We start from the raw sequence: 27,932 nt of genomic DNA, 5'->3' as shown, positions 1-27,932 counted from the left end.
AAATTTTATACTGTAACCTTTCCTTCATGTCTATGTCCAACCACTGCCTAAGGCATCTTTGTTTGCTTTGGTTAAGATAGGATCTCTTGATGCAGCTCATGTTGACTTCAAGCTCACAACCGTGCTCTTAGATAGGTAGGATCAACATAATAAAAATGGCAATAGTACCAAAAGTAATCTACAGATTCAATGCAATCCCCATCAGAATCCCAGCACAATTTTTCACAGATCTTGAAAGAATAATACTCAAATTTATATGGAAAAACAAAAGATGCAGGAAAGCCAAAACAACCCCGTACAATAAAAGAACTTCTAGAGGCATCACCATCCCTGACTTCAAGCTCTATGATATAGCTATCATCCTGAAAACAGCTTGACACAAAAATAGACAGGTAGACCAATGGAATCAAACTGAAAACCTGATATGGACCCACACATCTACTAACACCTGATTTTTGACAAAGAAGCTAAAATTACACAATGGAAAAAAGAAAGCATCTTCAACAAATGGTGCTGGTGTAAAAGGGTGTTTACATGGAGAAGATTGCAGATAGATCCATGTCTATTGCCATGCACATAACTTAAGTCCAAATGGATCAAAAATCTCAACATAAATCCAGCCACACTGAAACTCTTAGAAGATAAAGTAGGAGGTACTGTCTAGCGAATTTGTACAGGAGACTGCTTGCTGAACTTAATACCAGTAGCACAGAAACTGAGATCGATAATTAATAAATGGGACCTCCTAAAACTGAGAAGCTTCTATAAGGCAAAAGACACAGTCAACAAGACAAAATGGCAGTCCACAGAATGGGAAAAGATATTCACCAACCCCACATCTGACAGAGGGCTGATTTCCAAAATATACAAAGAAATCAAGAAGCTAGTCACCAAAACACCAAACAATCCAAAAAAAAGTGGGGTACAGAACTAGAGAATTCTCAATAGAGGAATCTAAAATGGCTGAAAACACATAAGAAATGGTTCAACATCCTTAGCCATCAGAGTAATGCAAATCAAAACAACTCTGAGATACCATCTTGCTCCTGTCAGAATGGCCAAAATCAAAAACACCAATGACAGTTTATGTTGGAGAGGATGTGGAGAAAGGGGAACACTCCTCCATTGCTGGTGGGAGTACAAACTTGTACAGCCACTTTGGAAATCAGTATGGTGCCACTTTGTAAATCAGAATGGCGGTTTCTCAGGAAAATGGGAATCAGTCTACCTCAAGACCCAGGATTTCCACTCCTAGGCAAATACGAAAAGGATGCACATTCATATCACAAGGGCATCTGTTTAACCATGCTCATCACAGCATTGTTTGTAATAGCCAGAAACTGGGAGCAACCTAGATGCCCCTCAACTGAAGAATTGATGAAGAAAATTTTCTCTCGGTTTCTTAAGTGCTGGGATTACAGGCATGTGCCATAATTCCTGGCTCAGTCTTGCCTTTCTTCCCAAAGTTACTACTCTAACCATCTTCTTCTATGCCACAGAGCCACCAAAGTAACCTTCTGCATAAGCTTCCATTTCTTAAAAACTCAAATTTTTTGTTCCTTTTTAATAGATCAAATCAATTTTTTGATGTAGCATTAAAATCCTCAATATTATAATAGGTTTAGAGTTTCTCCAATCCAGCCAGCTATAATTGAAGCACAGTACAATATGAACATTCAACTTCAATGAAACCAGATTTTTTAATTGGCCAGTAACTGTGTCCATTGTTCAGGTGGGACCTTTAGTTGTGTCTTTCCATCAACCTAGAATTGTTTTCTGTTTTCTGTACAGCATCTCAGTGACTAGAGATGGATAACTCCTTAAATAGAGCAGTGGTTCTCAACTTTTCTAATGCTACTACCCTTCAATATATATAGTTCTTCATGTTGTGGTGACCCCCAACCATTATCTGTGTTTTCTGATGGTCTTAGGCAACCCCTGTGAAAGGGTCATCTGACCCCCCCCAAAAGGGTTAAATTCCACAGGTTGACAACTGCTGAAATAAATGTTTGCTTGATTAAAAAAAAATGTGCACAAGTAGTAATTCAACTGAAGATTTCCTGTCTGTAACTGAAGTCACATGAAGCCAAATGTTAATTCCACTCCATAACTGGATAGAATTAAGTCATATGGTTCTGAAGACATCAGTACATATTTGAGACATCAAGCCCTAGTTCACTGTACTATAAAAACACTGATTAAATTAGTTTCAGAAAATTGCTCTGCAGCCAAAGAGCTATCTGCTACACAATGGACCATGCAATAAATCTTAGACTATACATGCTGACAGGTGTGAGATGATTTATTGAATCATGAGACAAGGGATTGTGGAGAATTATTAAGAAACATACACTCTTTTTCAGTGCAATGCTATTTTACTTAACACAGGCAATTGAGAAGGAAACTGCTATTATAATAATAGCCACCTCTTCTCAGACATCCCTAATTCTACATATTAAAGATGATCCAGGAATGAAATCATTAGATGGTGCTGTTGGCTCTAGATCAGTCAGATGACTTAATAATGATCCATCTCCCTGCAGCAACACTCATTTCTGTTGTTAATAATCAAAGAATGTATACTACACATGACCTCCAAATATTGCTTTAATCATGGTAGCACTAGGATTTATAATATTTGATCTGATTTTTCTGTAGAGTGTAATCTGATTTTACTTTGTGGTCAGTAAGGAAATCAAACCTCCAACATAGGTTGATGTTTTTATTCCAATTTTTATTATAAATAATTGTTCAATTAATGGCCATTCTTTCCACAAACTGAACATTTCCATGGCATATGGTTGGAGAAATATAATTGTTAAAGTCATATTTTTGGACATATAGATGATTTTTCTGGTCATATCAACATTTAGCAATCATGATCAATGTTAGATACTGTCATTTATATGTGACCAATGTGCAAAAAGTTGAGAGTTTATCTTAACTCCAAGATAGCACGTTATCGTGTAAGTGTTGTAATTTGACTTGGCTTCAGTTAGTTTTGTCCTCTGACCAGCATTTGTGGGCCGGGGCAGAAGGTAGGATACCCACAGCAGCAGTCTTCCCACCTTTGCTCCTGGCCTGTGGGATCTCACTGCTACTCAGCACTTCAAGGTAACAAGTTATTATCTTAACACAGTTATGTGGATACTTGGACAAGAATCTCAAATTGAGTGGTTCCTGAAGTCAAAACAGCCACCAGCTTTAAAAAGTACCAACTAATCAAAAAGCAAAACCAAGTCATTCATTTAAATTTTCTTCATGTTTAAATTTAATTGTAATAATCTCTTAGCTGCTTGAAAATGGACACTATTTGTAGCTTTCTATACCTTCCCTAATAGGCCAGCAATACCATTTTAAGGTTGGTTTAACAAAAAAATGACATCTGGTGCTCAAGATACAAAGATAACCCAACATGCCCTGGGAGAAGCTAATATAATTGTGTTAATGTTTTGTGGAATGGGTATCTAAATGATAAAGGTAGGTTTTACTTTGTTATTGGAGGCCAGTCTCTGATACACAGTCATTTCTAGGCTAGTGAAAGGTATATAACAGACCTCATCACAAACAAACGAAGAGTTATTATTAGGGAATCTGATACTTTTGCTCTTGATCATTAAACCCCATGGAAGATCCTAGTTTGACACAAACTCTTTGCTCTGGGAAACAGCCACTGAAAAGCCTGCACTAGACCTTATATATCAAAGAATTTGATTCTGGCTGGAGAGTTACAAAGACAGTGGGATAGGACAACTCCAGCTCTTCTAGCACAGGAGTCAAATACTCTACTACTGAGTTATGCCCCATTCCCTTGTTTGCATGCATCTTAATAACCATTTGGTTCCTGAGACTAGAGATCAAGTTAGGGCTAGTTATTTGCCTTAGCAGTGTCAGTAAGTACCATGATTACTATCCTGTTTTATACTGTATACCAATGGTCTGTTAAATGAGACAGTTGGTCTTTGGAAGGCCTCAAGATCTGGGTAATCCTCAGCTTCTTAGTAGTTATTATAACACCAACCCAAACACTTTTGTTTGCTGCTTGTGGTTTTAGGGACAGGTTCTTAGTACATAACCCAGGCTGATCTGAAATGTCCAATGTAGACAAGCCTGGCCTCAAATTGTGACAAAAGAAGTATGCCACATTTGGCTTTGGATGTGGCTTGCATGGGTAGTTGTGTCCAGTGCTTAAAGTGTTCATGTCTTGAAATTTTATTCCCACTGTGAGTTATAAAGAGGGTAGAAACACAATATGGCTATGATGTTCAAAGGTGAGTCTTGGGAGATTATTAGGACTAGATAAGGTCACCAGTGGGAGCCTTCTTGGTTGAATACTAGTGGGGGAGACCAGAATACACATGCACATCACTTTCAGTGTGATGTGCTACCAGGCTGCTTTCAGACTGTGAAAGTCATCGTCAGATACAGTCTTCAAAATCACGTGGCACCTTAGTCCTAAATCTTGAGAGTGAATTTCTGCAGAATAGGATCCCAGGTTATGGAGAAAAGCTGCTGGTGTTGCTGCCTAGAGTGCGTAGTTGTTTCAGTGATATTTATATTTTTTGATATTTCCAGAAAGTTCCAGTTATTTGTGTTGTAGTATTCTATAGAAGGAGCAACAATGAAGTAGGTCATCTGCCTCCGTCTCAAACACTAACACCAGTTTTGTATATGAACTAAGAAGAGGCTTCTCTTCTGCTCTTACCTGAAATATACTATTGCATGTTAGCACATGAAGCTAGGAGACGATTGAGTTACAGACAATGTCAAGTTCAGGTGTGGATAATAGGTTTCCCCAAGTGTTTCATAGCCAGCAAATGTAACTTCTCAGTGTCTGAAATATCTAACTTTAAAATTTGCATCTGAAGAAAATCCTCTTCAATGCACTCTGAGGCAGATTTTGTATGGCAGAATCTTTTCTGATAACTAATTATGTATATCAAGGCTGAAAACCACAAGTTTTAAGTTATCAACTGACATGCATTGTCTTTCCTCTTATTCTAAAGTACAATAGGATTTTAAAATTGGGATTCTACAGTAATTTTAAATTGGCTGCACTGTGTAATTTAACAAAGTAATTCCTAAACACATAAGCCAGGATGGACCTGTATTTCTGGTATTCATTCCAAACTTCTGTCTGGAAATGTAAAAGGAAATTACAAAAATGAGTACAAATCATAAAGTCCCAAGTATAATTTTTGAGCATTTGTAGAAATAAGAGTCAGACTGAGGAGTTCAAGGGTCAGAGTAAGGGGTGCAAGGGTAGATAGGGCTTCAAGAGAGGAATGTTTTACTTAAAAGATTTTGGGGGCTATATCCTGACACATTTATTTCTAGAGAGCCATTTTATAATCATTTAGTCACATGATCTGGTGGGGATGTTATTCTCATTAATGAAACTGAGGTCAAAACATTCTTTCAACATAGATGTATTTTGTAAAATATTGGACATTAAAAATGGTTAGCATACTCACATCATATTGATTACATTCTTACAGAATTTTAATGTAGGTGAAAAGTTGACAACATACAACTGGAAGGCATGTTTAAAAAACCAAAAACAACCTTAATGTCTATATACTGTAACAATTAATGTGTTTTTCAGCTTTTTAAAAGTCTGGTATGAGTCCAAATTGACCATGTACATGATGTCTTTGGCAATTGTATGGTTTTCCAAAAGAATTATATAAATAAAAGAAACATTTGCTCGTTGCTGGTAGTATAAACAATGTTTCTGTAGGTTACTTTGTGCTTTTGGAATTAAATTCCCAGAACATTTGCTTTACAGCCAATATCCACTTATAAGTGTATACAAACCATGTTTGTCTTTCTGGATATGGGTTACCACACTCAGGATGTTTTTTTTTTCCTAGTTCCATCCAGTTACCTGCAAATTTCATGATGTCACTTTTTAACAGCTGAATAATACTCCATTGTATAGATGTACCACATTTTCTTTATTCAATCTTTGGCTGAAGGACCTCTATGTTGTTTGCAGTTTCTGGTGATTATGAATAAAGCTATTCATATCTATCAATACATGTAAGAAAGTGTCCTTGTGGTAGGATGGCATGTCCTTTGGGTATACGCACAGGACTGATATATCTGGGTCTTGAGGTAGATTGATTCTCAATATTCTGAGAAACCAACATGTTGATTTCCAAAGTGGCTGTACAAGTTTGCACTCCTACTAGCAATGGAAGAGTGTTCCCTTTCTCCACATCTTTGCCAGCATGAGTTGTCATTTGTGTTTTTGATCTTAGCCATTCTGACAGGTGTAAGATGGAATTTCAAAGTCATTTTTATTTGCATTTTCCTTCTGACTAAGAATGTTGCACATTCTTTAAGTGTTTCCCAGTCATTTGAAATTCTGCTGTTGAGAATTCTGTTTAGATATGTACACCTTTGTAATTGGATTATTTGGTTTGTTTATATCTAGTTTCTTAAATTCTTTATATATTTTGTATATTAGCCCTCTGTCGTATGTGGAGTCTGTTAACAATTTTCCCATTCTATAGGCTGCCATTTAGTCCTATTGACAGTGTCCTTTGCCTTACAGAAGCATTTCAGTTTCATTAGGCCCCATTTATTAATTGTCAATCTCAGTGCCTATACTATTGCTTCTCTATTCAGGAAGTTGTCTCCTGTGCCAATGTAATAGAGGAAGGAGAAGAATACCACATCAAAGGCTCAGAAAATATTTTTCTTAAAAAAATCATAAAGTTTTCCTAACCTAAAGAAGGACATGCTTATCACTGTAAAAGAAGCTTAAAGAACACCAAATAGATTGGACCAAAAAGAAATTCCCCTCACCATATAATAATAAAAACACTAAACACACAGTACAAAGAAAGAATATTAAAAGCAGCAAGGGAAAAAGACCAAGTAATATATAAAAGCATACCTAATAGAATTACACCTGACTTCTTAATGGAGACTCTAAAAGCCAGAAGGACCTGGGCAGATGTCTTTCAGATTCCAAGAGACCACTGATGCCAGCTAAGACTACTATTCCCAGCAAAACCTTCAATTACCATAGATACAAAAATTATTCCATGGCATAGTCAAATTTAAATGGTATCTGTCCACAAATCCAGCCCTACATCAAAATCACGTGGCACCTTAGTCCTAAATCTTGAGAGTGAATTTCTGCAGAATAGGATCCCAGGTTATGGAGAAAAGGTACTAGAAGGAAAACTCCAACCTAAGGAGGTTAACTATATCTAGGAAAGCACAGGAAATAAATAATCTCAACCAGCAAAGCCAAAACAAGGGAAACACACCACACACACACACACACACACACACACACACACACACACACACACTTATATACCAAAATAACAGGAATTAACAATCATTGGTCACTAATATCTCTCATTAGCAATGGACTCAATTCCTCAATGAAAAGACACAGCCTAACGGATAGAGAAATTGTGGTACATTTACACAATGGAGTACTACTCAGCAGAAAAAAAAAACAGTGGAATCTTGAAATTTACAGTAAAATGGATGGAACTCGAAGAAACCATTCTGAGCGAGGTAACCCAATCACAAAAAGACAAACATGATATGTACTCACTCATATGTGGATTTTAGACATAGAGTAAGGGATTACCAGCCTACAATCCACACTGCCAGAGAAACTAGTAAACAAGGAGGACCCTAAAAGAGACAAACTTTGTCCCCTGGAGAAGGGGAAAGGGTCACCATCCCCTAAGCAAATTGACAACATGGGAAAAAGGGGGAGGGAGCTACGAGAATGAGAAGGAAAAAAAAGGAAGAATGCAGAAGTCATGAGGGATCAGAATGATTGAGTCGGGTGTAGATTGGAAGAAAGGGTATGTGATAGGTAGGGTTTTAGTTGGGGGGGTGGTAGAGGAGGAAGGGACGGAGAAAGGAACTGGGATTCTCATGTAATCAATCTTGTTTGTAATTCAAATAAAAAAGTCAAAAAAAAAAAGAAAAGACACAGCCTAACAGAATGGATGCAAAAACAGAATCCATCCTTGTGCTGCACACAAGAAACACTCTTCAACATCAAAGATAGATACTACCTCAGAGTAAAGGGCCAGAAAAAGAATTTTCCAAGCAAATGGATCCAAGAAGCAAGCTGGTATAGTTACACTAATATCTAACAAAATTGACTTCAAATGAAATGAATCAAAGATGGGAAAGGACACTTCACACTCATCAAAGGAAAAATACACAAAGATGACGTTTCGGTTCTTAATATCTATGCTCCTAATGCAAGGATACCCACATTTACCAAAGCATAAATCACATACCAAACCTCACACAGTGATAGTGGGAGACTTCAATACTCCATTCTCGCCAATGGACAGGTCATCCAGTCAAAAACTAAACATAGAAATACTGGAGCTAACAGATGTTATGAACCAAATGGACCTAACAGATATCTACAGAAAAATTCACCCAAACACAAAAGCTATTTCTTATCTAGGTATCTAGAGATTGTGCATTTATAATCTGATGAAGGCTTTGATTTTTAAGAAAAGGCTAAGACATGAAACCCACAGAAGGTGAAAAGCAATTCTGTCTGATACATTAAAAAGGAAATACCAAAGTGTATAAAGTGATTTCCTTTTAAAGATCACTTTTATATTACATCTATATGCATTGATTTACTTGAGGATTTCAATGTGAAGAATATCTGAATAAAATTATCTTTTAAAATTCCCAAATAGAGACCATTACAGAAAGCTGTTGTCTGTCTTTCTTTAAATGTCCTCTAGTCCAGGTAAACAAGACTGTCAGCACATCTGCTCTTGTGATCCTATTGACACAGAGAAGTTTCCTGGAGCCTGTGTCTTTTGTGCTGACCAACTGAAATTATATGTCTAGCATATAATACCAGACAGACTTCCATATTCCTTTAGGACATCAAATCATTTCGCTTTGCCTGCTAATGAGATAAAAGTTATAAAAATATTCACATCACAAAATTTAAAGGAAACACTTCCTGACAAATACATTCAAAACAAAATGTTTGCCTATGGAGACATGATGGTGGATTCTGGATGAAGGAGAAGAATTGGGAACTGAGGAGAAAGAAGAAAAAAAACATTCTAAAAAATTCCTTCAAGGCCAGGTTTTTCTGAGGCAGAGACTGAATTCAATGCCCAATAACAACAATACAGATATTTTGTTTACTTGCTTTCTTTTGGGGGAGGTTGAGTTTTCTTGTTTTCTAAAAGCTTTTGTCCAACAGTGGTCACTGTTGCCTTGTTTCATAGAAATTATTATTTAGAAAAAAATGTTACAGATATTTAAAGGTGATAATTACTTTCAGAGTAGCAAGGCATAGCCAATATTGTGTCGTGGTAAAATGATGGGTTGGGGGAATATGCTTTGAAATGCTTTGTTTGTGTTTCATGATGCTATCTATTTTTTAGCCATTTATTAACCAAGAGTTGACTGCCATTTAATGATCACAGTCTGTACAGCTGTATCATTTTCTTGTAGATTATCTTTATAGCTGTTTTCTCAATGATGCTGTGAAACAAACAAAGCAAGCAAATTTTGCCATATTTTCTACAGCTCTCATCTATGGTATAAAAACAACCTCAAGTTCAGAGCTTCTTGGAATAAAGACCAATTTAAGCTTCAGCAGTTGTCACATAGCACACCATTGTTAGAAGTACTTGTGATAAACTCATATCACTCATCTTCTAGAACACTCCTTTGGAACACTTTATTTTATATATTCCATTAGGGATACATAACACCCATCATGGGACAATTGCTCCTCTCTGAGATGAGACTCTGAAACTCAGGAGTTAAACATTAAGGCAGGGTGGAACAAACAAGCTTAGGTATTGCTATCATCACACATAGGAGGGACAAAGCACTATTTTCTGGCATGTACTTCTAAACACAGACACTTGGAAAAGAAGAAACAACTCAAAGCTTTGGCAGTGTTATGGCAAAAAATCATCATCATAGCACTGAAGATAATAATTTGCTACAGTTTATTGATACTTTTTAAAATAGCATGTTTCTTAATTCTTATTTTGTTTCTTTTTTTGTTTCTTAATTTTTTACAGGCCCAATCTCCTACACACTTCTCACATAAGCTATGAGAGGAAGATCTCCCTAGACTTAGTTTTGTTTTTAATTTGAGAACTCTAATTTAATGATGCTCAGAATGCTTCTCAAGGTCAGACTTATCTGAGACAGAACCAAAATTCAAATGAAGGTTGGTGAGACTACAAATTACCTTTAACTGAAGAAAAATGGGGAAACCATACTAACACCAAAGGTTAGTGCAGAAGAACTCAAAGTTACAGTGTGTTGCAACCACAGGTTCCATTCCTTCTAATGGTTGAAAATTAATGTTCATCATATCAGAGAGCTATATAGAAGACATGTATAAAATGTTGAAAATGACCTGTTGTTACTATACATACTCTAACTATATGGACAAACTTAGTAGTCACTATTATGTATGTAGACAAATTGCTAGATTATTGGAATCTACCCCTGTTTCTCATGAATGTAAGGTCCTTTTCTGTGCTGTGAAGAGAAGAATCATAGAGAGTAATGTGATAGATTGAGACATCACAGTTAATAACAGTGGTGAGTTTTACAAGATGGAAAGAAGATAGGTAAGATATTATGCAGACACAGACAGAATAGAGCTATAGAATCACTTTCTTTTAAAAGTTGCAATGAAAGTAACTACCAAACAGAGAACAGTTTCCCAGGTAAAAGACTAGATTTGATGGCTTTTTAACCTTTGACCTTCTTTTCAATGAGTGTGTTTTGGAAGAAGAGTTACACCAAGGAGGAAAAGTAAACTATGATGGTTCCATTTCTGCCACCTCAGCCTTACTCTATGCTTACTGGTTTGTTTGTTTATTTGCTTATTTGTTTGGAAAGAGAGAAAGAACATAAAGCTGGGTGGGTAAGAGGATGGAGGAAGATCTGGGAAGAATTGGAGTATAGAAAAGAAATTCTCAAACCATAAATTAAAAAGTTTACATCCACTTAGGACACATTATTAGTCATAATACTCAAATTTCCTCAGAAATATTCAGAAGAAATCCAAATAAAATATTCCCCATGGATCATTAAGAATTGAGACATCTACAAATGATTTCTTTAGAGAATAAAGAGGAAAATAAGATCTCTGTCTCCCTTTGAAAATGTTTTTCTTTGGGGGTAAGGGGAGGGAAAGGGAGAGGGAGAGGGGAATTACATGTGAAACAAGCCTGTTCCCTAACTTGAATTAATAATAATAAAAAGAGAGAAAAAAAAGAAAATGTTTTTCTTGCCAGGTGGTACTAGCACACACCTTTAAATCAAGCACTTGGGAGGCAGAAGCAAACGGATCTTGGTGAGTTTGAGACAAGCCTTGTCTACAGATAGAGATCCAGGATAGACAGGGCTGCCACACAGAGTAACCTTGTTTAGAAGAATAAAACAAGAAAACAAAATAGAAAGAAAGTAGGAAGGAAACAAAGAAAGGAAGGAAGGAGGGAAGGAAGGAAGGAAAGAAGGAAGGAAGGAAGGAAGGAAGGAGGGAAGGAAGGAAAAGATTTTTTTGTCTTATTTTGGTCATCTAGCCATATCATTTCCGTTCTGACTTTCTAACTGAAAATTTGTCTTTGCCAGGAATATTCCCAAGCTACACTATTAGAAACATTGACTACTATTTGAAATTTACACAATACATTTAAAATACAGACCTTTGACAAACACATAATAAATGAAATTTTTCTGTGCTTTAGACTATGAGAACTTCACAGTCCAGAAGATAACTGCCTGGTTTCTGTAATGGCATGAATTAAATTTCTCTAGAACTCAAGCTATAGACACACCTCAAAAATGAAGACTGAATCCAATGGAAAACAGCATTTATTTAAGGTTCGTATGTCTGTGGCCTAGCATATGGACATCTACTAACCAACTGGGAAATCTGAACAAAATGGGTTGGCAAACTCTGGCTCATGGGTCAAATCTGGCTGAACGCCCATTTTTATAGTTGTCATTGGAACCCAGCCATTATGTAGTGTGTCTATAACTGCTTCTGCATTACAGTAGAATTGAACAATTCTGATGAAACTTTATGGCCCAGGAAGAGAAACTGGCCATTTTCTCTATTTTCTGACTTCGGTCTTTAGGAAGTAATCTAGGCCTCCGTTTCTAGACAGAGCAAAAATTGTTCCACCGAGTTGGTGTATCAGAATTCCTAGGGGCCACTGGGCTTAGAGGAAGTCCCCAGACTTGCTTATACAGCACAGTCTGACAAGAGAGGCTCTTGCCTGAGGTGATCAACTTGGGGAACTCAGAGAGCAGCCTATCTCAAAGGCTCTTGGAGTTCAGTGCTTTCACACATGAACTTCTGGTGAAGTAAGTAGGATCTGCCAACAGGAACAAACACTTGCAAATCACGCCTAAATAAATTCAGCCTTGGCACTGAAGACTTCTGTTTGATTTACAACCTTCCAAGTCCTGGACTTGAAGATTTGAGAATCTGTGGATTTTCATGGATCAAGATACTGTGCTACATAAATATAAATGGTTCCTTTGGAAGAGACTTAAGTTAGACTAACAGGTTTAATGAGTTAACGTTTGATCTATGGAAATAACTCACTTTGAATATATCACAATGCAAATGATTACACATCAAATATAAGCCATTTCAGTGACAATCTCAGCTGGCAACCCATTCTCTGCAGACTCCCCACTTGGAAGAAAGCCCCAGGCTCTGTCCCTGCCACAAACAGCTACACCTGGAAGGCAGTCCTGAGAACAAGCAGCAAAACACTAGGAAGTCTGGGGGATAGCAGATAATATCAAAAGCACCTAAATCATGTTTGGGGAAGGGATTAAAGAATATTTCCTAAGCCTTTAGAGGTTTAAATATTGCTGCAAGAGCCTGAAAGGTGGCATGCACAGGCCTAGACTGCCTAGCAAAGGCTTGGGGGGCACAGAATGGAGAGAGCTTGCTGTGCTCTTAGCTTTGCAGTGGCTTTCAGGCTGTCAGTCTGCCTTTCAGGTTGACTATAGATAACAGTGAGTGAATGGTAGGGGATTGTTTCTGCAAAGTCTGGACTCTACATCTTAAAATAATTTTGGTTTTTGAAGTCATGGGAGCAAGTAAATGATTCTGAGACTGAAACTGACCATTGCATTGTTGGCAATGATGCATTGATTCAACCCATGCCTCTGCACCATTGACATCTGGGGCACATGATTCTCTGCTGTGGAACCTGGGGCCATGATTCAGTGCTGTTAGGATACTGAATAACATCCCTGGCCTCAAAATATATGGGATATTAATAGTAGAAGCCATGTTTTTTTACAGAGCTGGACTAATAAAATGACGGATTATAAGTTTTCCCAGTGTGCCTTATGATTTCACACTATTCTATCTCAAGGTGAACTAAAGACAACTTTATTCTGAGTAAGAAAGATGAAATAGACACATACAATATCTATATGCTATTTATAAGGTGATATTTTATTATGCCCCTCATTTCCTCCTGAGTTAATAGTCTTTTGTGATAGCAGAGACTAAACCCAGGGCCTTGTGCATAGAATGTAAACATATTATCACTGTGCTACAACTCCAGCCCACTGTTTACTTTAATCTCTTATACTAGAACCTACATTATACCTATTAGTATTTGGGGGAGACAATGCTGAGGTGAGATTCAAGCCCTCTAACATGCATGCATTCCAATGATTTATAACATTTTTATTTTGAGAGAGGACATCATTCTGTATCTCACGCAGGACTTGAATTTGCAATCCTACTGCCTAAGTTGCCTGAGTATCAGGACAGGCCTACACCACTGGACTCAGTAGGAATACCTTAGTAAGATTTTCTTTTTATATATTTTCATTTGGTGTTAGGAATGGAACCCATGGTCTTGCTCATGCCAAGTAAGAGCTCTAATATTAAGCTAACATCCCCATTCTAAGGGACTTTTTGAAAGAAATACTTGGGAGGGACTTTGTAGATTTTGAAAGGAACACCAAGGCCTGAAAAATAATACTTTCATTGTTTATGCATTTGAAATTTAAGAAAATGGCTGGCGGGCTGTGGTTTTCTTTTTTTATCTGGTAAGCAAATTCTGCCTACAAAATTGAGACTATAATCTGGTTAAATTAATACAGCCTTTTCCACTTGCTTCTACAAATATGTGTTGTTGATAAAATACCTTGTATGTTTTTTTAATGCTCTAGTTGTTGAAAAAGGAATAATCAGATATAAAATAACTGTAAGATATATGAATTGGATTTGAGAAACTGAAAAATATTTGGAAAAGGAAAACTTGGGCTTAGGAATGTTTATAAAATAATAGGCAAATATGGATGATTGTGAAGGGGTGGAAAAGAAACCAGGGAATGGTGAAGATGAGATAACTGTATCCAAAGCTAAAAACTATGAGGTTCCACCATGAATCTCACTTGCACCTTTAATAATAATCAACATTACTACAGGAAGAGGCAGAAGAATTTAGTAGGGACATCATTCTCTTTATTTGGTCCAACTTTTACTCATAATATGCTTTTCTTTGTAGAACTACAGAAAAAGCTTAAAATCTGCAACAACGAAGGAAACCAAAACCGGAAGAAGCACTATGTATCTTTTGTTCAATGAACTCCTGGGTCAAGCATTACAGGGTTGAATTTTCAATTATTACTTCTGATTTACAGATGAGGAAACTAGGCTTAGAGAGGTTCAGTTTGTTTTTAAACCCTTAAATTCACAGAACTCTAAAGTGGCACACGTTAAAAAAAAATCAGGTTTAGGCTGCCTTGGAGCTGATAAATCACAATCCGCATTGGAAGAAGACTCCTCCAGGGCTGCCTGTGCACAGGGTGTGCCACCATGCTGGCTTCTTTTCCAAACATAGATTGTAGGGTCACACTCAGTTCTGCATGCCAGTATAGCAACGTCTTTACTGAGACATCACCCCAGCCCCTAAATTCACATTTGTAGGCAAGGCAAAATCATATTGCAAATGATGAAATTATTTAAGGATCACTGGATTCATTCATTCACGTAATACTTATGTATGGGAGATCTGGGTATTCTGTATTTCTGTATGTAGATAAAAATGATTCCTTGGAGATTTGCATGTTTGAACGTTTACCTTTTACTTTTTTATATTATTGCAGAATACAGACTCTCTCCAGTCATATTCACAATAGTAAAGGGAATGCTTTGCTCCTTTTATGGAGCATAGGTGATAAAAGTGGGGAAAAATACTTTGGCTGCCTGTCTTTCCTTCTTGCTAAGTTTTTAAATGTGCCATATTTGGGTCATGGTTCTTTTACTTCAATGGTTCTGGTGATTAGTCAAGGACAAGATTGGCCTTCAAAGCCTGTGTCCTTAAACATCAAGTTCTCAGAATGGAGATATGCTGTGTGTGTCTTTGTGTGTGGGGGGGGGGTGAGAGAGAGAGAGAGGGACAGAGACAGAGACAGAGAGAGACAGAGAGACAGAGACAGAGACAGAGACAGAGACAGAGAGACAGAGACAGACAGAGAGAGACAGAAGAGAGAGACAGAGAGAGAGAGAGAGAGAGAGAGAGAGAGAGAGAGAGAGAGAGAGACATGCTGGGGAGTGAATCCATAGTCTGTTCACCCTATTTTGGTGCTCTACCACTGAGCTACACCCTAGGTCCTCATCGATACGCTTTCTAAATTTGCCCTGGCCCTGTACTTTGCAGCATTAAGATGGTTTCAATATACTAAGCTGTTCCTGTACACTAGATGTTGAGAAAGGCACTTTGATCTATATTTTTCTCATTTAACACTTTCATGATCACTAACAGACAAATAATATACTTTTTGCAGCAGGTGTATTGTTTTTCTGAGGATCAAATAATTTTTTATTGCACTTTGCAAACTGTCAGCCTGAAGAATTACAAATGCTATACTTCTTACTGCAAGTGCGTGGAGATAGTGTGCTCTTGGTGTCAAACCAACAAATGTCCTTAAGACTTATCTCAAATGAACTTAAAGCAGTTTCCCAAAACACAACCAACTCAGCTTCCATCCCACACAGGCCTACAAGCCTTTTTATCAATGTCTGGATGAATCTTCAGATGTAAAGCGCTCCTGCAACTACCTTGTCTAAAGAGGTAGGCGAGCAGCAAACAAATCAGTGAGATCCTGTGCAGCTTAGCTTAAAAATCCTGACACCAACACTTCCCTTTAACTTTTTCTTGCCCCTACAGCTTCTGAAAGCAACAGGCCATGCTCAGTCTGAAATGAAAGCCTGACACTTTTTCTCTAGGCCCAGAAATTGACCCATCAACCAAAGGCAACTGAACTTTGTATATCAATCTCAAGGGTCAAAGGAGAGGGAAATAAGAACTCTCTACCAAGTCAGGATATTTGTCCTAAAGCCCAAGTTTGTAAGACTCCCATAGCAGATAAGGCAAGCCCCCCACCCCAGCTGACCAGATTAACACAATAGCACTTCTGTGAGTTGGTCTCTCATCTCTCTCTTCCTAGCGGTGGTCCACTGAATGTAGAAATCACAGCAACTGCTTCAGAGCCTGCCTATTTATGTGACCTTTTCCCCTTGTCAGGAAGGCTATCAGACCTCTGAGGAAAGCATGGGAGAAGAGCCAACTGTCCCGCCTGTGAACAGCAGACCCTTAATAAAAAGGCATGCAGTCTGGATTTTAGCATGGGTCAGAGACCCCATACTGAGTCCTAATGGGCAACTCCAAAGAAAGGAATGTCAGTGTCCTTTCTGAGTATTTCGACAGAAAAATGGTTTCACTTCAGCTACTTGAATTAGGCAGTTTCTAGATATCATCACTGAAGCCAGTGATCTTCAGTAATTACTCACACTGAAAACTATTTCTCAGGACTGACCTCCATGGAACTCTTTCCATGGTTCTTTATGCACTCTTGTGTCATGTGATCTTTAGTTCTAGACACTGGAAGCAGTGTTTTATCTTTGTTATTCATTTCTGCATTCCCAGAATTTACCCGTTCTTATCTCATAGCGACCACATAGAAATTCTCTTTGGGTGAGTGGGGAAGGTTTATTTTTCTTTTGTTTAAAAAAAAGATTTGATAAAAACAGATAAGGAAAAGAACATTTGTAAAGGCACAGAACGAATAGATGCTTTCAGTGATTTTCATACACTTGCAGCAAATAAGAAAACTTGTCTAATCCCAACGTGAGTAAAACCCAAGATTTTCTTGACGTAGCCAACAAAAAGCAAAGAGAAATAAAGGGTGGAAGCAGGTGACACCACTGCTACTATTTTCACTCTGTACAATTCTTACAAAAGTGCACCAGGGGCCACAAGTGGTGCCCGGAAGCCACTTCTGTCTTTGAGGTCTTTCACTTCAGGGCTGTCTTCCTGTGGGGCACCAGCCAGCAGTGAGAACCTCCTGTTTCCCACTCTAAGGGAAACAGCTGAGGTGACACAGCCAGGGCTCCTTCTCTTGCTCACACAGCAAAGGCAGAAATAATGAGTTGGGGCTGGTCTGAGCTCCCTGTGTGTCTTGTTACCAATCTTTTCCTTACCTATCTAGGCATGCCAAAATGTACCAGCCATGCCATAAAGCCAAATGCCAGCTTCTCGTTGGTGACTCACCAACTCCAACAAAAAACGTTAGTAAGCAGCACCTGCCTGGAATGTTTACAATGGCCTTGTTTCTCAAGCCATTTCACCCCACCTCCCACGCACTGTTTCTAAAAAGACAGTTTCAGCACCTAACATGGTCTAGGACAAAGGACAAATGAAAATTTCCACTAGCTTTGAGAACTCACCAATGGTTACGCAAAGTATCCCACATTGGGGGCCAGGAACACAACTGAACTCTCTAGCCACTGTGGAATTTATGATACAGTAAGTAAGCCCATGATTGGATTATTCAGGTGAAGCCTTGGCTGTATCAGTAAAGCAGAGATAAAATAATACCTGATGCTCATCCAATACTTACTGCATGCCCATTCTTGTACTTTACAAGCGCTTTCCTTTTTGATGAGAAACCAAAAAAAAAAAATGTGTTTTCTCTAGTTTAAAAATAATGCGTGCCCAATGGCTACACAAAAGACTTGAGCAGGGCATTGTGCTCAAGTGTTCAGATCATAAAGGGAATCTGTATTCTTTTGTTTGTTTTTTGAAACCTAAATTATAAATTAGTGTTATTGTCTTTTCTCTGCAGTGTTCTCAGGTAGCATGGGAACATTCACATTATCCCAGCTCTGGGTACAAGGGAGGCCTGGCTCTTCAAGATAATCAGTCTATGGAAATGCTGGCAGGGGAACTCTTTAAGACAGCTTCCTTGATGGCTCTAGAGGCATCATTCCAAAGCTATATCTCTACAGCAATTTGCAGAGCCTGTGGGAAGGCATGCTCCTCCTTTAGGATAGTGGCTTGCAGCCAGGCCAGGTGTGTGCCTAAAATTACTATAAAATTGCTGCACATATTTCTCAAAACCTCAAAAAATGACTAGCTCATTTAAAAATAATGCTGCCTTTGTTGGCCCCATTAGGCCGGAAGAGAAAGAACAAACTAGGCACTGGGGAACTGAGATCTGTATGTCTAGGTGATTGGGGGCCGGCAACTCTGCATACTACTTTCAGTCTAAATTCTCACAGCTACAATGTGGATGGAACAGTGTGTGCTACGAGGTCTTCTAAAAGGCCACTACACTAGGTGCAGTGCTCTGAACTGCATTCTCCTTAGGGAGAATCAGAAGCCAGAAAACACAGTCATATGAGGGCTTTTCTGATATCTTGTTGTGCCAGGACTTCAGGAAAAGGATTACACTTACACCGGATCCAGAAGCCAACCATCAGTTAGTGACACACCCTTGCTGCTTCTTAGTCTTACGGGGCAAGACTTAATGTTACTTGGGTAGTGAGCTGGGGTGCACTGTGTCAACTGAAGAAGGCCATGAGATGAAAACTAATGCAATTCTCTTCATGCTTTTCTTTGCCCTGGAAACAATACAGTACGACCTGTATCTGGTGTTCTCATTTAACCTATCCTCCACAAAACATACGTTTTATCATCCTCACTTCAAAAGAAAATTATTTCACTGTTATCTTATACGCAGGAACAAAAACACCGCAAAGTTACAACCTTACATTCAAAGGTCTTTGTTAAAATCTTTCAAAATCTTTGTTAAAGATGTCTCTTCCAATATTATCTCTTCTGGCCCTTCATTCAGCACCCCAAATGCTAGCCAGCATTGTCCAGGGGCCTAAGCTGTCTTATCTATTGCTACAGACAGGTCCAGGCTGGCCCAGTGCATGCGCAGAAGCTTTACTCAGCTGCTTTGATGCATAATCCACTAAACTGTCAACACAGATTAAATCCCACCACCCTCAAGCAAGGTTTATTGTCTACCAACACCAGAGTCATCTCTTCCTCCTCTGAATCCCAAAACACTTGTCTAACCTATCAATCAATTCTGACATGCCACTCTACAAGTGTTTCTAATTGGCATGCCTCTACCTGTGGCTAGACACTTTCGAAATAGAACAAAATACATTAAAGGAACAACATGAACTCTTATCTCATACATAAATATGGCAAGTGATAGCTAAAACTATTGGACAGCCTGTGAAATGCCAAAGTCCTCACACTTAACCAGTACACCCTGCCTCTGGGTTTCTAACAGTAGTTCTTACATATGGGAAGCTTCCGCTGGGCCAGGCACAATGCTAAGAGTTTACATGAAACATTTTATTATGTTCTTCCATGTTTCTGTAAAAGCAAGCACAGTACATTACAAGCCTTGTTTTATAGACAAGTAAAATGGGGCACAGGAACATTAAGTAATGTGCCCAACTATTACGTTTGTTTACACAGTCCCATGACTCAGAGGTACCTTTTGTACTTGTCTGTGCACTTTCTGACCTCCTGGAGCTTACAAAAAATGGTCCAATTACACTAAATCATCAGGCAATTGGAAATTTCTCCTTGCAAGTGAAGAATAAGAGAGGGGCAATCACAAGAGAGTAGTAAGGTAGAAAGGGAAGTGGTTTTGAGCTTCCATATAAGAATAAGTCCCTGGAGATGCCCTCTTCCCACTCCATCATAAATACTTTTGTAGCAAACTAAATAAGTTAAAATGCTATTTTTGTGTATTTTACAAATATTTCAAAACCATTCACCACATGGGAATATTTAAAAATATATACACACTGTAGTCTATGGAAATGTTGTCATGAAATGAGCACAAACAGAAACTATTTTTGATAGAGACAGTTGGACAGTTGGAACTGGTGAGACACCAACTCCAAACACACATAACTAAAACATTTTAGAAAATACATGACTCATTTTTTAAAATACCATGTGGTGAATCATCATAAAATCTGTATGATTTTAATTTAAAATACTTGTGAACTGCTTAATAACCCTGTATAGGATTAAGGAAAAGATGCAGTATGTGATAAAAAATCAAATTTGAATAATGGATAGCAGAAGTTTTATAGGTATCTATTAAACATGACATTGCTTTGTAATACAAAACTTGGAAGTGGTATGTGAAGATGTTTTTTACTGGGAAGAATTTCTCCATCTCTCAGACTGTGATCTGTGTCCTTGTTTTGGATATAATATGACTTCCTCCACTGTCAGTAGAGAAAATATTTGGCTATTAGAATTCCCTACTAGGCTGTTAGCTCCATGAAGATGGTGACTGTTTCTGTACATATTACCTTCACTGAATAAATGTACATTAATTTAATTATCCATTACTTCTCAAAAGGTCTATAATCTTGTATATTATTAATAACATAGCATCAGAAGTCTTGAAACAAGAAAAATGACACTAGTATGAAAAGAACTTAAGAAGTTCACTTTTTTCAGTGGAAAGTTTAAGTGTACTTCTCTTAGTCACTGCTTGATTGATTAAGCAGAATAGACCAATTGTTGAGTCTATAAGAAATTTAAGATACAAAGAACAAATATTCTAATGTTTAGTAAGCAATACTGTGTACATAAATAAGACCATATGCAATATACAATAAATAAACTATATATATATATATATATATATATATATATATATGAACTTCAATGACTCCACAAAATCTAGTAATTACATCCATTCGTGTACCAACTATTCAAGATATAGTTAAAATATTTAAGGTAATAATAGTGATGGTTAAAATATTAAAGGTAATAAGAGAATAGTTAAAGTATTAAGATTCTAGGAACACAGTTAACATTGTTATGGTTAATGCTGATGATTGTCTGTCTTAAAGGGAATACTGGAAACAACTTAACTACATATAATTGAGAATTATGGAAACTCTAATATGAAAATAAAAAATTCATGTATGCATATAGATATACAATGTGTGTCTATATCACACACACACACACACACACACACACACACACACACACACACACAAGAAAAAAAAAGGCCTGTGGCCTGCATTATACATAATTAGGATTTTTGGTGGTAACAACATTTGAGTCCAAAGCATCTCACATTTTAGGCAAGCTCTCTCCCAGTCAACAGTAGCTCCAGTCCTTTCTTTTAGTTCTTATTTTGAAAGAGAATGTCATACATTATGTTGCCCCAGCTGGCACTGAACTCTTACTATCCTCCCACCTCAACCTCTAGAGTAACTAGGATTATAGTCCTGTGCCACCAGGTCCAGCTCTATTTCTAATTTTATAGTAGAAACACATTATAGAAATTCTAAGAAAAAGGAAAACAATCTCAGGCTCAGTATCCTCTCACATCATTATTGTAAATGGTGAAAGACTTTAAAACTATAGAACCTCATCTGGGCATGATACTATACTCTTATATTGCTGAGGCAGGAGGACTGCTGAGAACTCAAGGCCAGCCTGGGCTATATAATGAGTATCATACAAGTTAAGGCTATACAGTGAGACCCCATCTCAAGAAAATATTAAACATAAGACTAAAATCTACTATCTCTACCTCCATATGCAAAGTGATACATAAAGAAATTTGAGCTTTAACTGAAATTTTAGGAGGAATAATTTGAAAATCTCGGTGGGTTGATTCGTACAAAGCTATGCTGCATGAAGAAATACCCACCATCAGCCTTTAAAGTAAGCATAGCAAAAGCGATCTTGAACTTCAGTTTTAGCTTGTTTGTAAGAGTCAGTGAAGGACAGTGAAAGGTCAATTTTTCTCTTCTGGCCTATTTTTATAGGCACAACTAGAGTAAAGAAACAAGAGGTCCAGTATATGATATGTGAGCACAGTAAGCGGGGAGTTACTACACTGTAATCTCCTGGAAACTCTACAATGCATTATTAAACTCTCTTACATGTCAGTTATATGGTTCACAAAATGAGTCTTTCGCCAGAGTTTGTAGTACTGGAGGGCTTCTTAAGATTCAATTAAAATGATGTTTTAAAATGTCCATGTTTTGATGTGCCTCATTTAGAGACTGCATCTGACACAAAGACTTCTCTTGTTACCTTAAAAAATAGAGTTCAGGGCATGTGAGTTTAATTTTCTCATTGCTTCACTATTTCTTGAGTGTTTCTCATGCATAGTCTCTGAAAGCAGCAGGTTACTGATATGACACTTTCAGACAACATGGAAAATATTTTAACTTTTTTTTGGTTCTGAGACAGGGTCTCTCTACAGAGATGTGGAAGATTTTACATACATGAATTCTACATGTTGAAATGCTATGTTGTTTTATCTTTTACGCTTCAGACTAAAATGTCAGTGTACATAGCCATGTTTCATTTCTGGTTTTATTGTTTAAGATGGTGTCTCAACAATTTTTACACCTTGCATCTCAAGCCATGTTCAGCAGCGGGGTTTGGACAGCAGTGTTCTGTGGGCTCCCCCATCGCCCTGTATCCTGTACTCCCCATAGTAGTAGTGGCTTTGCCATTCCATTTTCTGCAGTGTCCTGTACAAAACTTCTGTGACTACAGGAGGCCTGGACCTGGCAAAGAGAACATAGCCAAGCCTCTTCTCGTCCTACCAGACAACTCTGTAGAGCTCTCTGCACCCTATACCCCTTTTCACCTTTTATGTTTAGTTTTAAAGTCAGTGTACTGCAAGGAGGCTGGATGCAAGATAGATGCTATATTAAACTGTACTGTTATTTAAGATGTAATAAAGCAGTTTGACATGAGGGGAAAAAAGATGGTGTCTCAATATATATCCTTGACTGGCCTGAATCTCACTATGAAAACCAGGCAGGCCTTAAATTCATAGAGATCCACCTGCCTCTGCATCCCAAATGTTGGAATTAAAGGCATGCAGCATCATCCACAGCTATATTTCACTTCTTTAAAAACCATACCTCTTTTATACTGAAATATGCTGTAATTAAAAAACAGTCCTCCAAATTTATGTTACCAGAGGAAACAATTATTCTTCACAATCATATCAGCATAAATATGTATCAATATGAAATCCCATGGAGCACCATTTAGTTTTCCAGACCACTGTAATAATTAATAAAAACATACAATTCCTTGGTGTGAGTCTATTCATTATGCTATTAATTTCTTTTTTAAAAATCAGCATTTATATTGTACTAGGCTTTAAGCAAAACAAGGAAGTACTTGTGTTCATCAGTCTGTGATGAATGAGATCTCATCACCTCCCAAATGTCCTATATACTTTTGATATTTTATTGTGACATGAGTGGCATGTCTTTGAACAAACATGCTCTGTTGGTATGTTATCCACTCAAACACTTAAAAGCACATTTCATGGAATAGCTGTAAATAATTGCTCATAAACATATTTTGTTGAATAGCTGCACATGTGTTTCTGTGCACTGGATGTTGTTTATATGCCCATATTTCTGTAATTAGACAATAAAATATACAGCATGGTTAATTGTGAGGCCCTCCCTGTGACAATATCAATGACTGATAATTCATTGGCTTGATTAGACAAATGTACTGGGCTGAAGATTTGCGTTTTCATCACAGAAAGGGCTACATTGAAATGACTTCTCATAAATTTGAAGATGCAAGGTAAATAATTAATAACTTTGCTGTGAGAGCACACAGAAAATGTGCAGAACTTGATTACCAAATGTAACTAGCAAGCCTGGGAGTTGTTGAATATGCAAGCTCGTTATGATGATATTGTTCTAACAAACAATCCTTAATCTAATCAAAAGAACATTTTCTTGATAAAGGACAAGAAGGAAAGGAAGATCAAAAATCTCTGTTCAATCATCCCGAAGTTCTTTACCCACCAAGGACAAGAAAGGTTAAAACGAGATCATCTGGGATTTTAAAACTGACAGCCATCTGGAATTTTGAAAAATTGACTTAGTCATAATTTCATGCACATTCCTTTACTGTTATCCACTTTGGTGATATTTCTGTCTGCTACCGCTGTGCAATGCAGTGAAACCGAATGGGTATCTATCATCTCCTGCCTATGGTACCTAAATTCCTGTGGCAAACTCCCTGTACATGGTGAAAAGATGGATTACAGCCACTCACTTCTTCGACACTTGAAGTGAGGCCTGATGTACAAGAACTACATTTGCTTCCCCGGTGACATTTAGAAGCAGGGATTCACGTTAGCCTGTCAACTTGCCTCAGTGTGTCAAGAAATCACAAAGTCCAATCCCAGATGTGGTTCGTTAATCCTCATCATTGCAAAATCAACTATGTAGCCCAAGTAAATAGAACCACTCATTAGCATTAGGAGATGGGATAGGAACCATTTGTTAAAGGTGATGATAGTCTCTGAGCAATACTCCTCTTTGGATCATCTGATTCATTTTGTTTACTCAACAAGTTGCTATGTTTTCCTGAGAGGAAGGATTTCAGCATATATTTACTTAGCGCTTTTAAATTATACTTCCCTTCCTTTTAATTAGTGTCTTGTGATCTGAAATTAGCCGATGAACATAATACTTCATTCGAACTCTCTCAGCTGAGTTTGCAGTAATTAGGCCCACCGTCAACTGAAGCTGAACAGACAACAGACAACGGGAAATGGGTTTTTTATTTCTTCCCTGATGCTTTCTAACCTTATTTTGAGAGTGATTTTTTTAAGTTAACATGTAACCATATTAATTACTGTCCTCCAAGCTGGAATGTGGATAATTTCATACCAGAAGTGAGTTAAGTTCAGACCATCTTGCCTGTAAAGTCACTGAATAAAAGAAGCCTATACCGACAGGAATGCTCTCCTGAAACTTGAGACTGTCAGAACATGGTAGTTCAGCAGCAAGCCTGATATCATTTACACAAGACCACATATCCTATAAAATCCCCCATTGGCTACAGACATTCTTCCTTCTAGTCTTTTGTTTGTGTAGTAACTAGATAAAGGTACAATGTGAGTAAATTAGTTTTCCTGGATGAGTGAAGAAAATACATTTCCATAAATACTCACAAGATAGATTTTTAACTTACATCTCCCCTTTCTCTCTTCTTTCCTCCCCCATCTTTTTCTCTCTGCTCTGTCTTTGCAAGAACTGCAGACATTGAAAATGATCCAGACAAACAGCAAGGGTTGAAAATGATCCAGACTTTTAGAATTTACCCTCACCTTGACAACACTAAAATTACAAGCAGCAGTCAACTTTTACAAGATACCCTCATTGTGTAACATTTATAGGCTGCCAAAAACATGCTACAACTAATCAGACAACAAAGGTGAAGAGAAAACCTTCACCCGCCATGTAGCTAGCAGTGAATACACTTCTTATTTCCATGACATTTGCTGGCAGAAAGGGGTTGGCTTAAGGCAGATCGGACTAACCTTCAATTTGTCATAGCGCTCACTCAAAGCTGCCACCTGATGATCGCGGTGCCGCCCAACCAGTTTACACAAGGCACAGATTAACTGGTCATCGGTCACACAGTACATATTCACCTTCTCATCCTCGTGCTCCAGGCACATCAGCCCCCGGATGTGCGAGTCCGGGATTGGCTCAATCAGACGATGGCCTGTAAAGGGCTTCTTGTTCGGGTGAGTGGCTTTCAGGCACTCATCACAGTAGGACACTTCGCAAGTGACACAGGTCTTCACAGCATCCTGGGCAGGATCCTGGTCACAGAACTGGCAGAGAACCTTCTCGGCAGAGGACATGGTGTTGGCGTCAAAGGCCCGCTCCCTGCGGGTCTCACTAGGGGAATTGGGCCCGCTCACAGATGCTTTCTGAAACCTATCAATGATATTCTGTAGGGTGACGTTGCGCTTGAGCCCGTCTAGACCTCGCTGGCTGAGCGTGATGACATGCCGGCAGGTGGGGCACTGGAAGGCACTGATGGACTCCACAGGCTCGTTGGTAGCACAGTGAGAGACCAGGATGCGGTGGGCGCAGTTGAAACAGAGGCTATGTGCGCAGGGAAGCAGAAGAGGGTCCTCAAAGAGCTCCAGACAAATAGGGCAGGTCAGCTCCGACTCCAGTGTTTCCATCTTCAGGCAAACCTCTCCGGGGTCATCAGCAAAATCCAAGGAAGCTGATCAGCTATCTGGAAACAGAAAGTAAGATTGGATTAAACATGAGGGATCAGCCAGGGGGGCTGTCAGCTTTGAATGCATCTCAGAATAATTCCAAACACAGGTCATGGAAGGGAAAATAAGGGTGGGTTCCAAATGCCTTTCTTGACTGGGAGCAAATGAAAACAAAAACAAGAACCTAGCATTGTTGAAAGTGACAGCTTTCATTTTTACTCCTTATTGGTTTTTTTATGGTCTTTCACAGTTTTACCTTTTAAATGATATAACTCCAACCTGAAAAGTAATTGAAACTATAATTTCTATAATTGTTGTATGATCAGAATAATTGTATGTCACAGCAAAGATTTACCTTTGGTTAAAGTTAAAAGGAAGAAACTCCTGCTAATGAATTATGCTCATGTACAACTTTGAATTTTTGAACTTACATGTTAACGTATATGCATTTTAAGGACTATCAGTTTGCAATATCAAGTCAGGATTTTCAACTGTACAGGCATACTTACTATAGATATGAGAATTAGGTATATATGAACTCAAATGTATGCATTTTGGAGAAATAATGTTTAAATTCAGGACATCATTTTCCAAGACATTCTTGAGAAAAAAAAGCATGGGTTTGCACAAAGATGATGACAGTAGAGGCAGTAGTTTGGCATATGTTCATTACTCTTCTATTATTTAATGCAATAAATATGGGAGGCAGAGAGAAATAGAGAGAGATCTATCTGGGCGCCTTCTTGAAGGCTGCAATACCAATGACTAATATTATTACTTACATTTTGTTAAGTTCTAATAATGACAATTACGGTTTAGAAAACAATTTGGAAAGACTATGTAAAGGCTGCTGAGGAACCCTGTACAGCCACACTTGGCCTAAAATATCCTATCTCGGGCTTGTCACTGTTGCCAGCAACAGGCCTGGCTGGCAGGAGGTCTTGTCTCATACTCACAGGCCTGCTGGCCCAGGCATGACCTCTGCCAGCTTTGTTGCTCCCCTCCAGGCCACCTTCGGGTGGCCCAGCTCAATGCACCCCTTCCCATAAATACCTCACTGCTTTTGTGAACTCCTGCCCCCCTTCCCTTCAAAAAGAGAAGGCAAAGAATCCCACACAAGCACCAGTTCATTAGGGTGAAGAGGCCTCATGCTCATTAGCAGGCCTGGGAACTAAGCCTCTTTGAACCTTCTCCCTTTCAAGGCCATTAGTAGAGGGCTGCAGAATGCTGCCTGGCATATTAGCTGCAGCCCACTGCAGACTGTGGGAGAAGAGTGCAATTTACCAGGTCAGGAGGTTCAAATCATGCACAAGGGTAGAAAATTCTCAGCTGGCTTTATGGGAAGGCTTCACTTCCAAAGCTGTGTTTAGTGATTCTGACAATCAATCATTTGTATTCACACCTCTGTTTCTTTGCAAAATGCAGGGGATTTTGAATCATTTGACCTTTTCTGAAACAATATCCATGTGAAATAGGAAGAGTATGTACTGCTTTGGTGAAACACTGTCACT

At 38.2% G+C, this 27,932-nt stretch overlaps 1 protein-coding gene across 3 annotated transcripts in view; it reads right to left on the bottom strand.

Annotated features, from left to right (window-relative positions):
- Mid1 (midline 1) overlaps positions 1–27,932 on the bottom strand; it is a 346,136-nt gene that overhangs the window by 81,052 nt on the left and 237,152 nt on the right. For 2 of the 3 annotated variants that reach the window (XM_027431836.2, XM_027431835.2), the window contains exon 2: positions 25,723–26,438. In XM_027431836.2, the coding sequence (XP_027287637.1) occupies positions 25,723–26,382 (660 nt within the window). In that variant the 5' untranslated portion in view covers positions 26,383–26,438. The remainder of the gene's footprint in view (positions 1–25,722; positions 26,439–27,932) is intronic. The other variant, XM_027431837.2, reaches the window with a different exon arrangement.

This window comes from Cricetulus griseus, chromosome X, assembly GCF_003668045.3.
Source record: "Cricetulus griseus strain 17A/GY chromosome X, alternate assembly CriGri-PICRH-1.0, whole genome shotgun sequence".
Taxonomy (NCBI): Eukaryota; Metazoa; Chordata; class Mammalia; order Rodentia; family Cricetidae; genus Cricetulus; species Cricetulus griseus.
The sequence above is the reverse complement of the archived record's forward strand: the minus strand, read 5'-3'. Positions and strand labels throughout refer to the sequence as shown.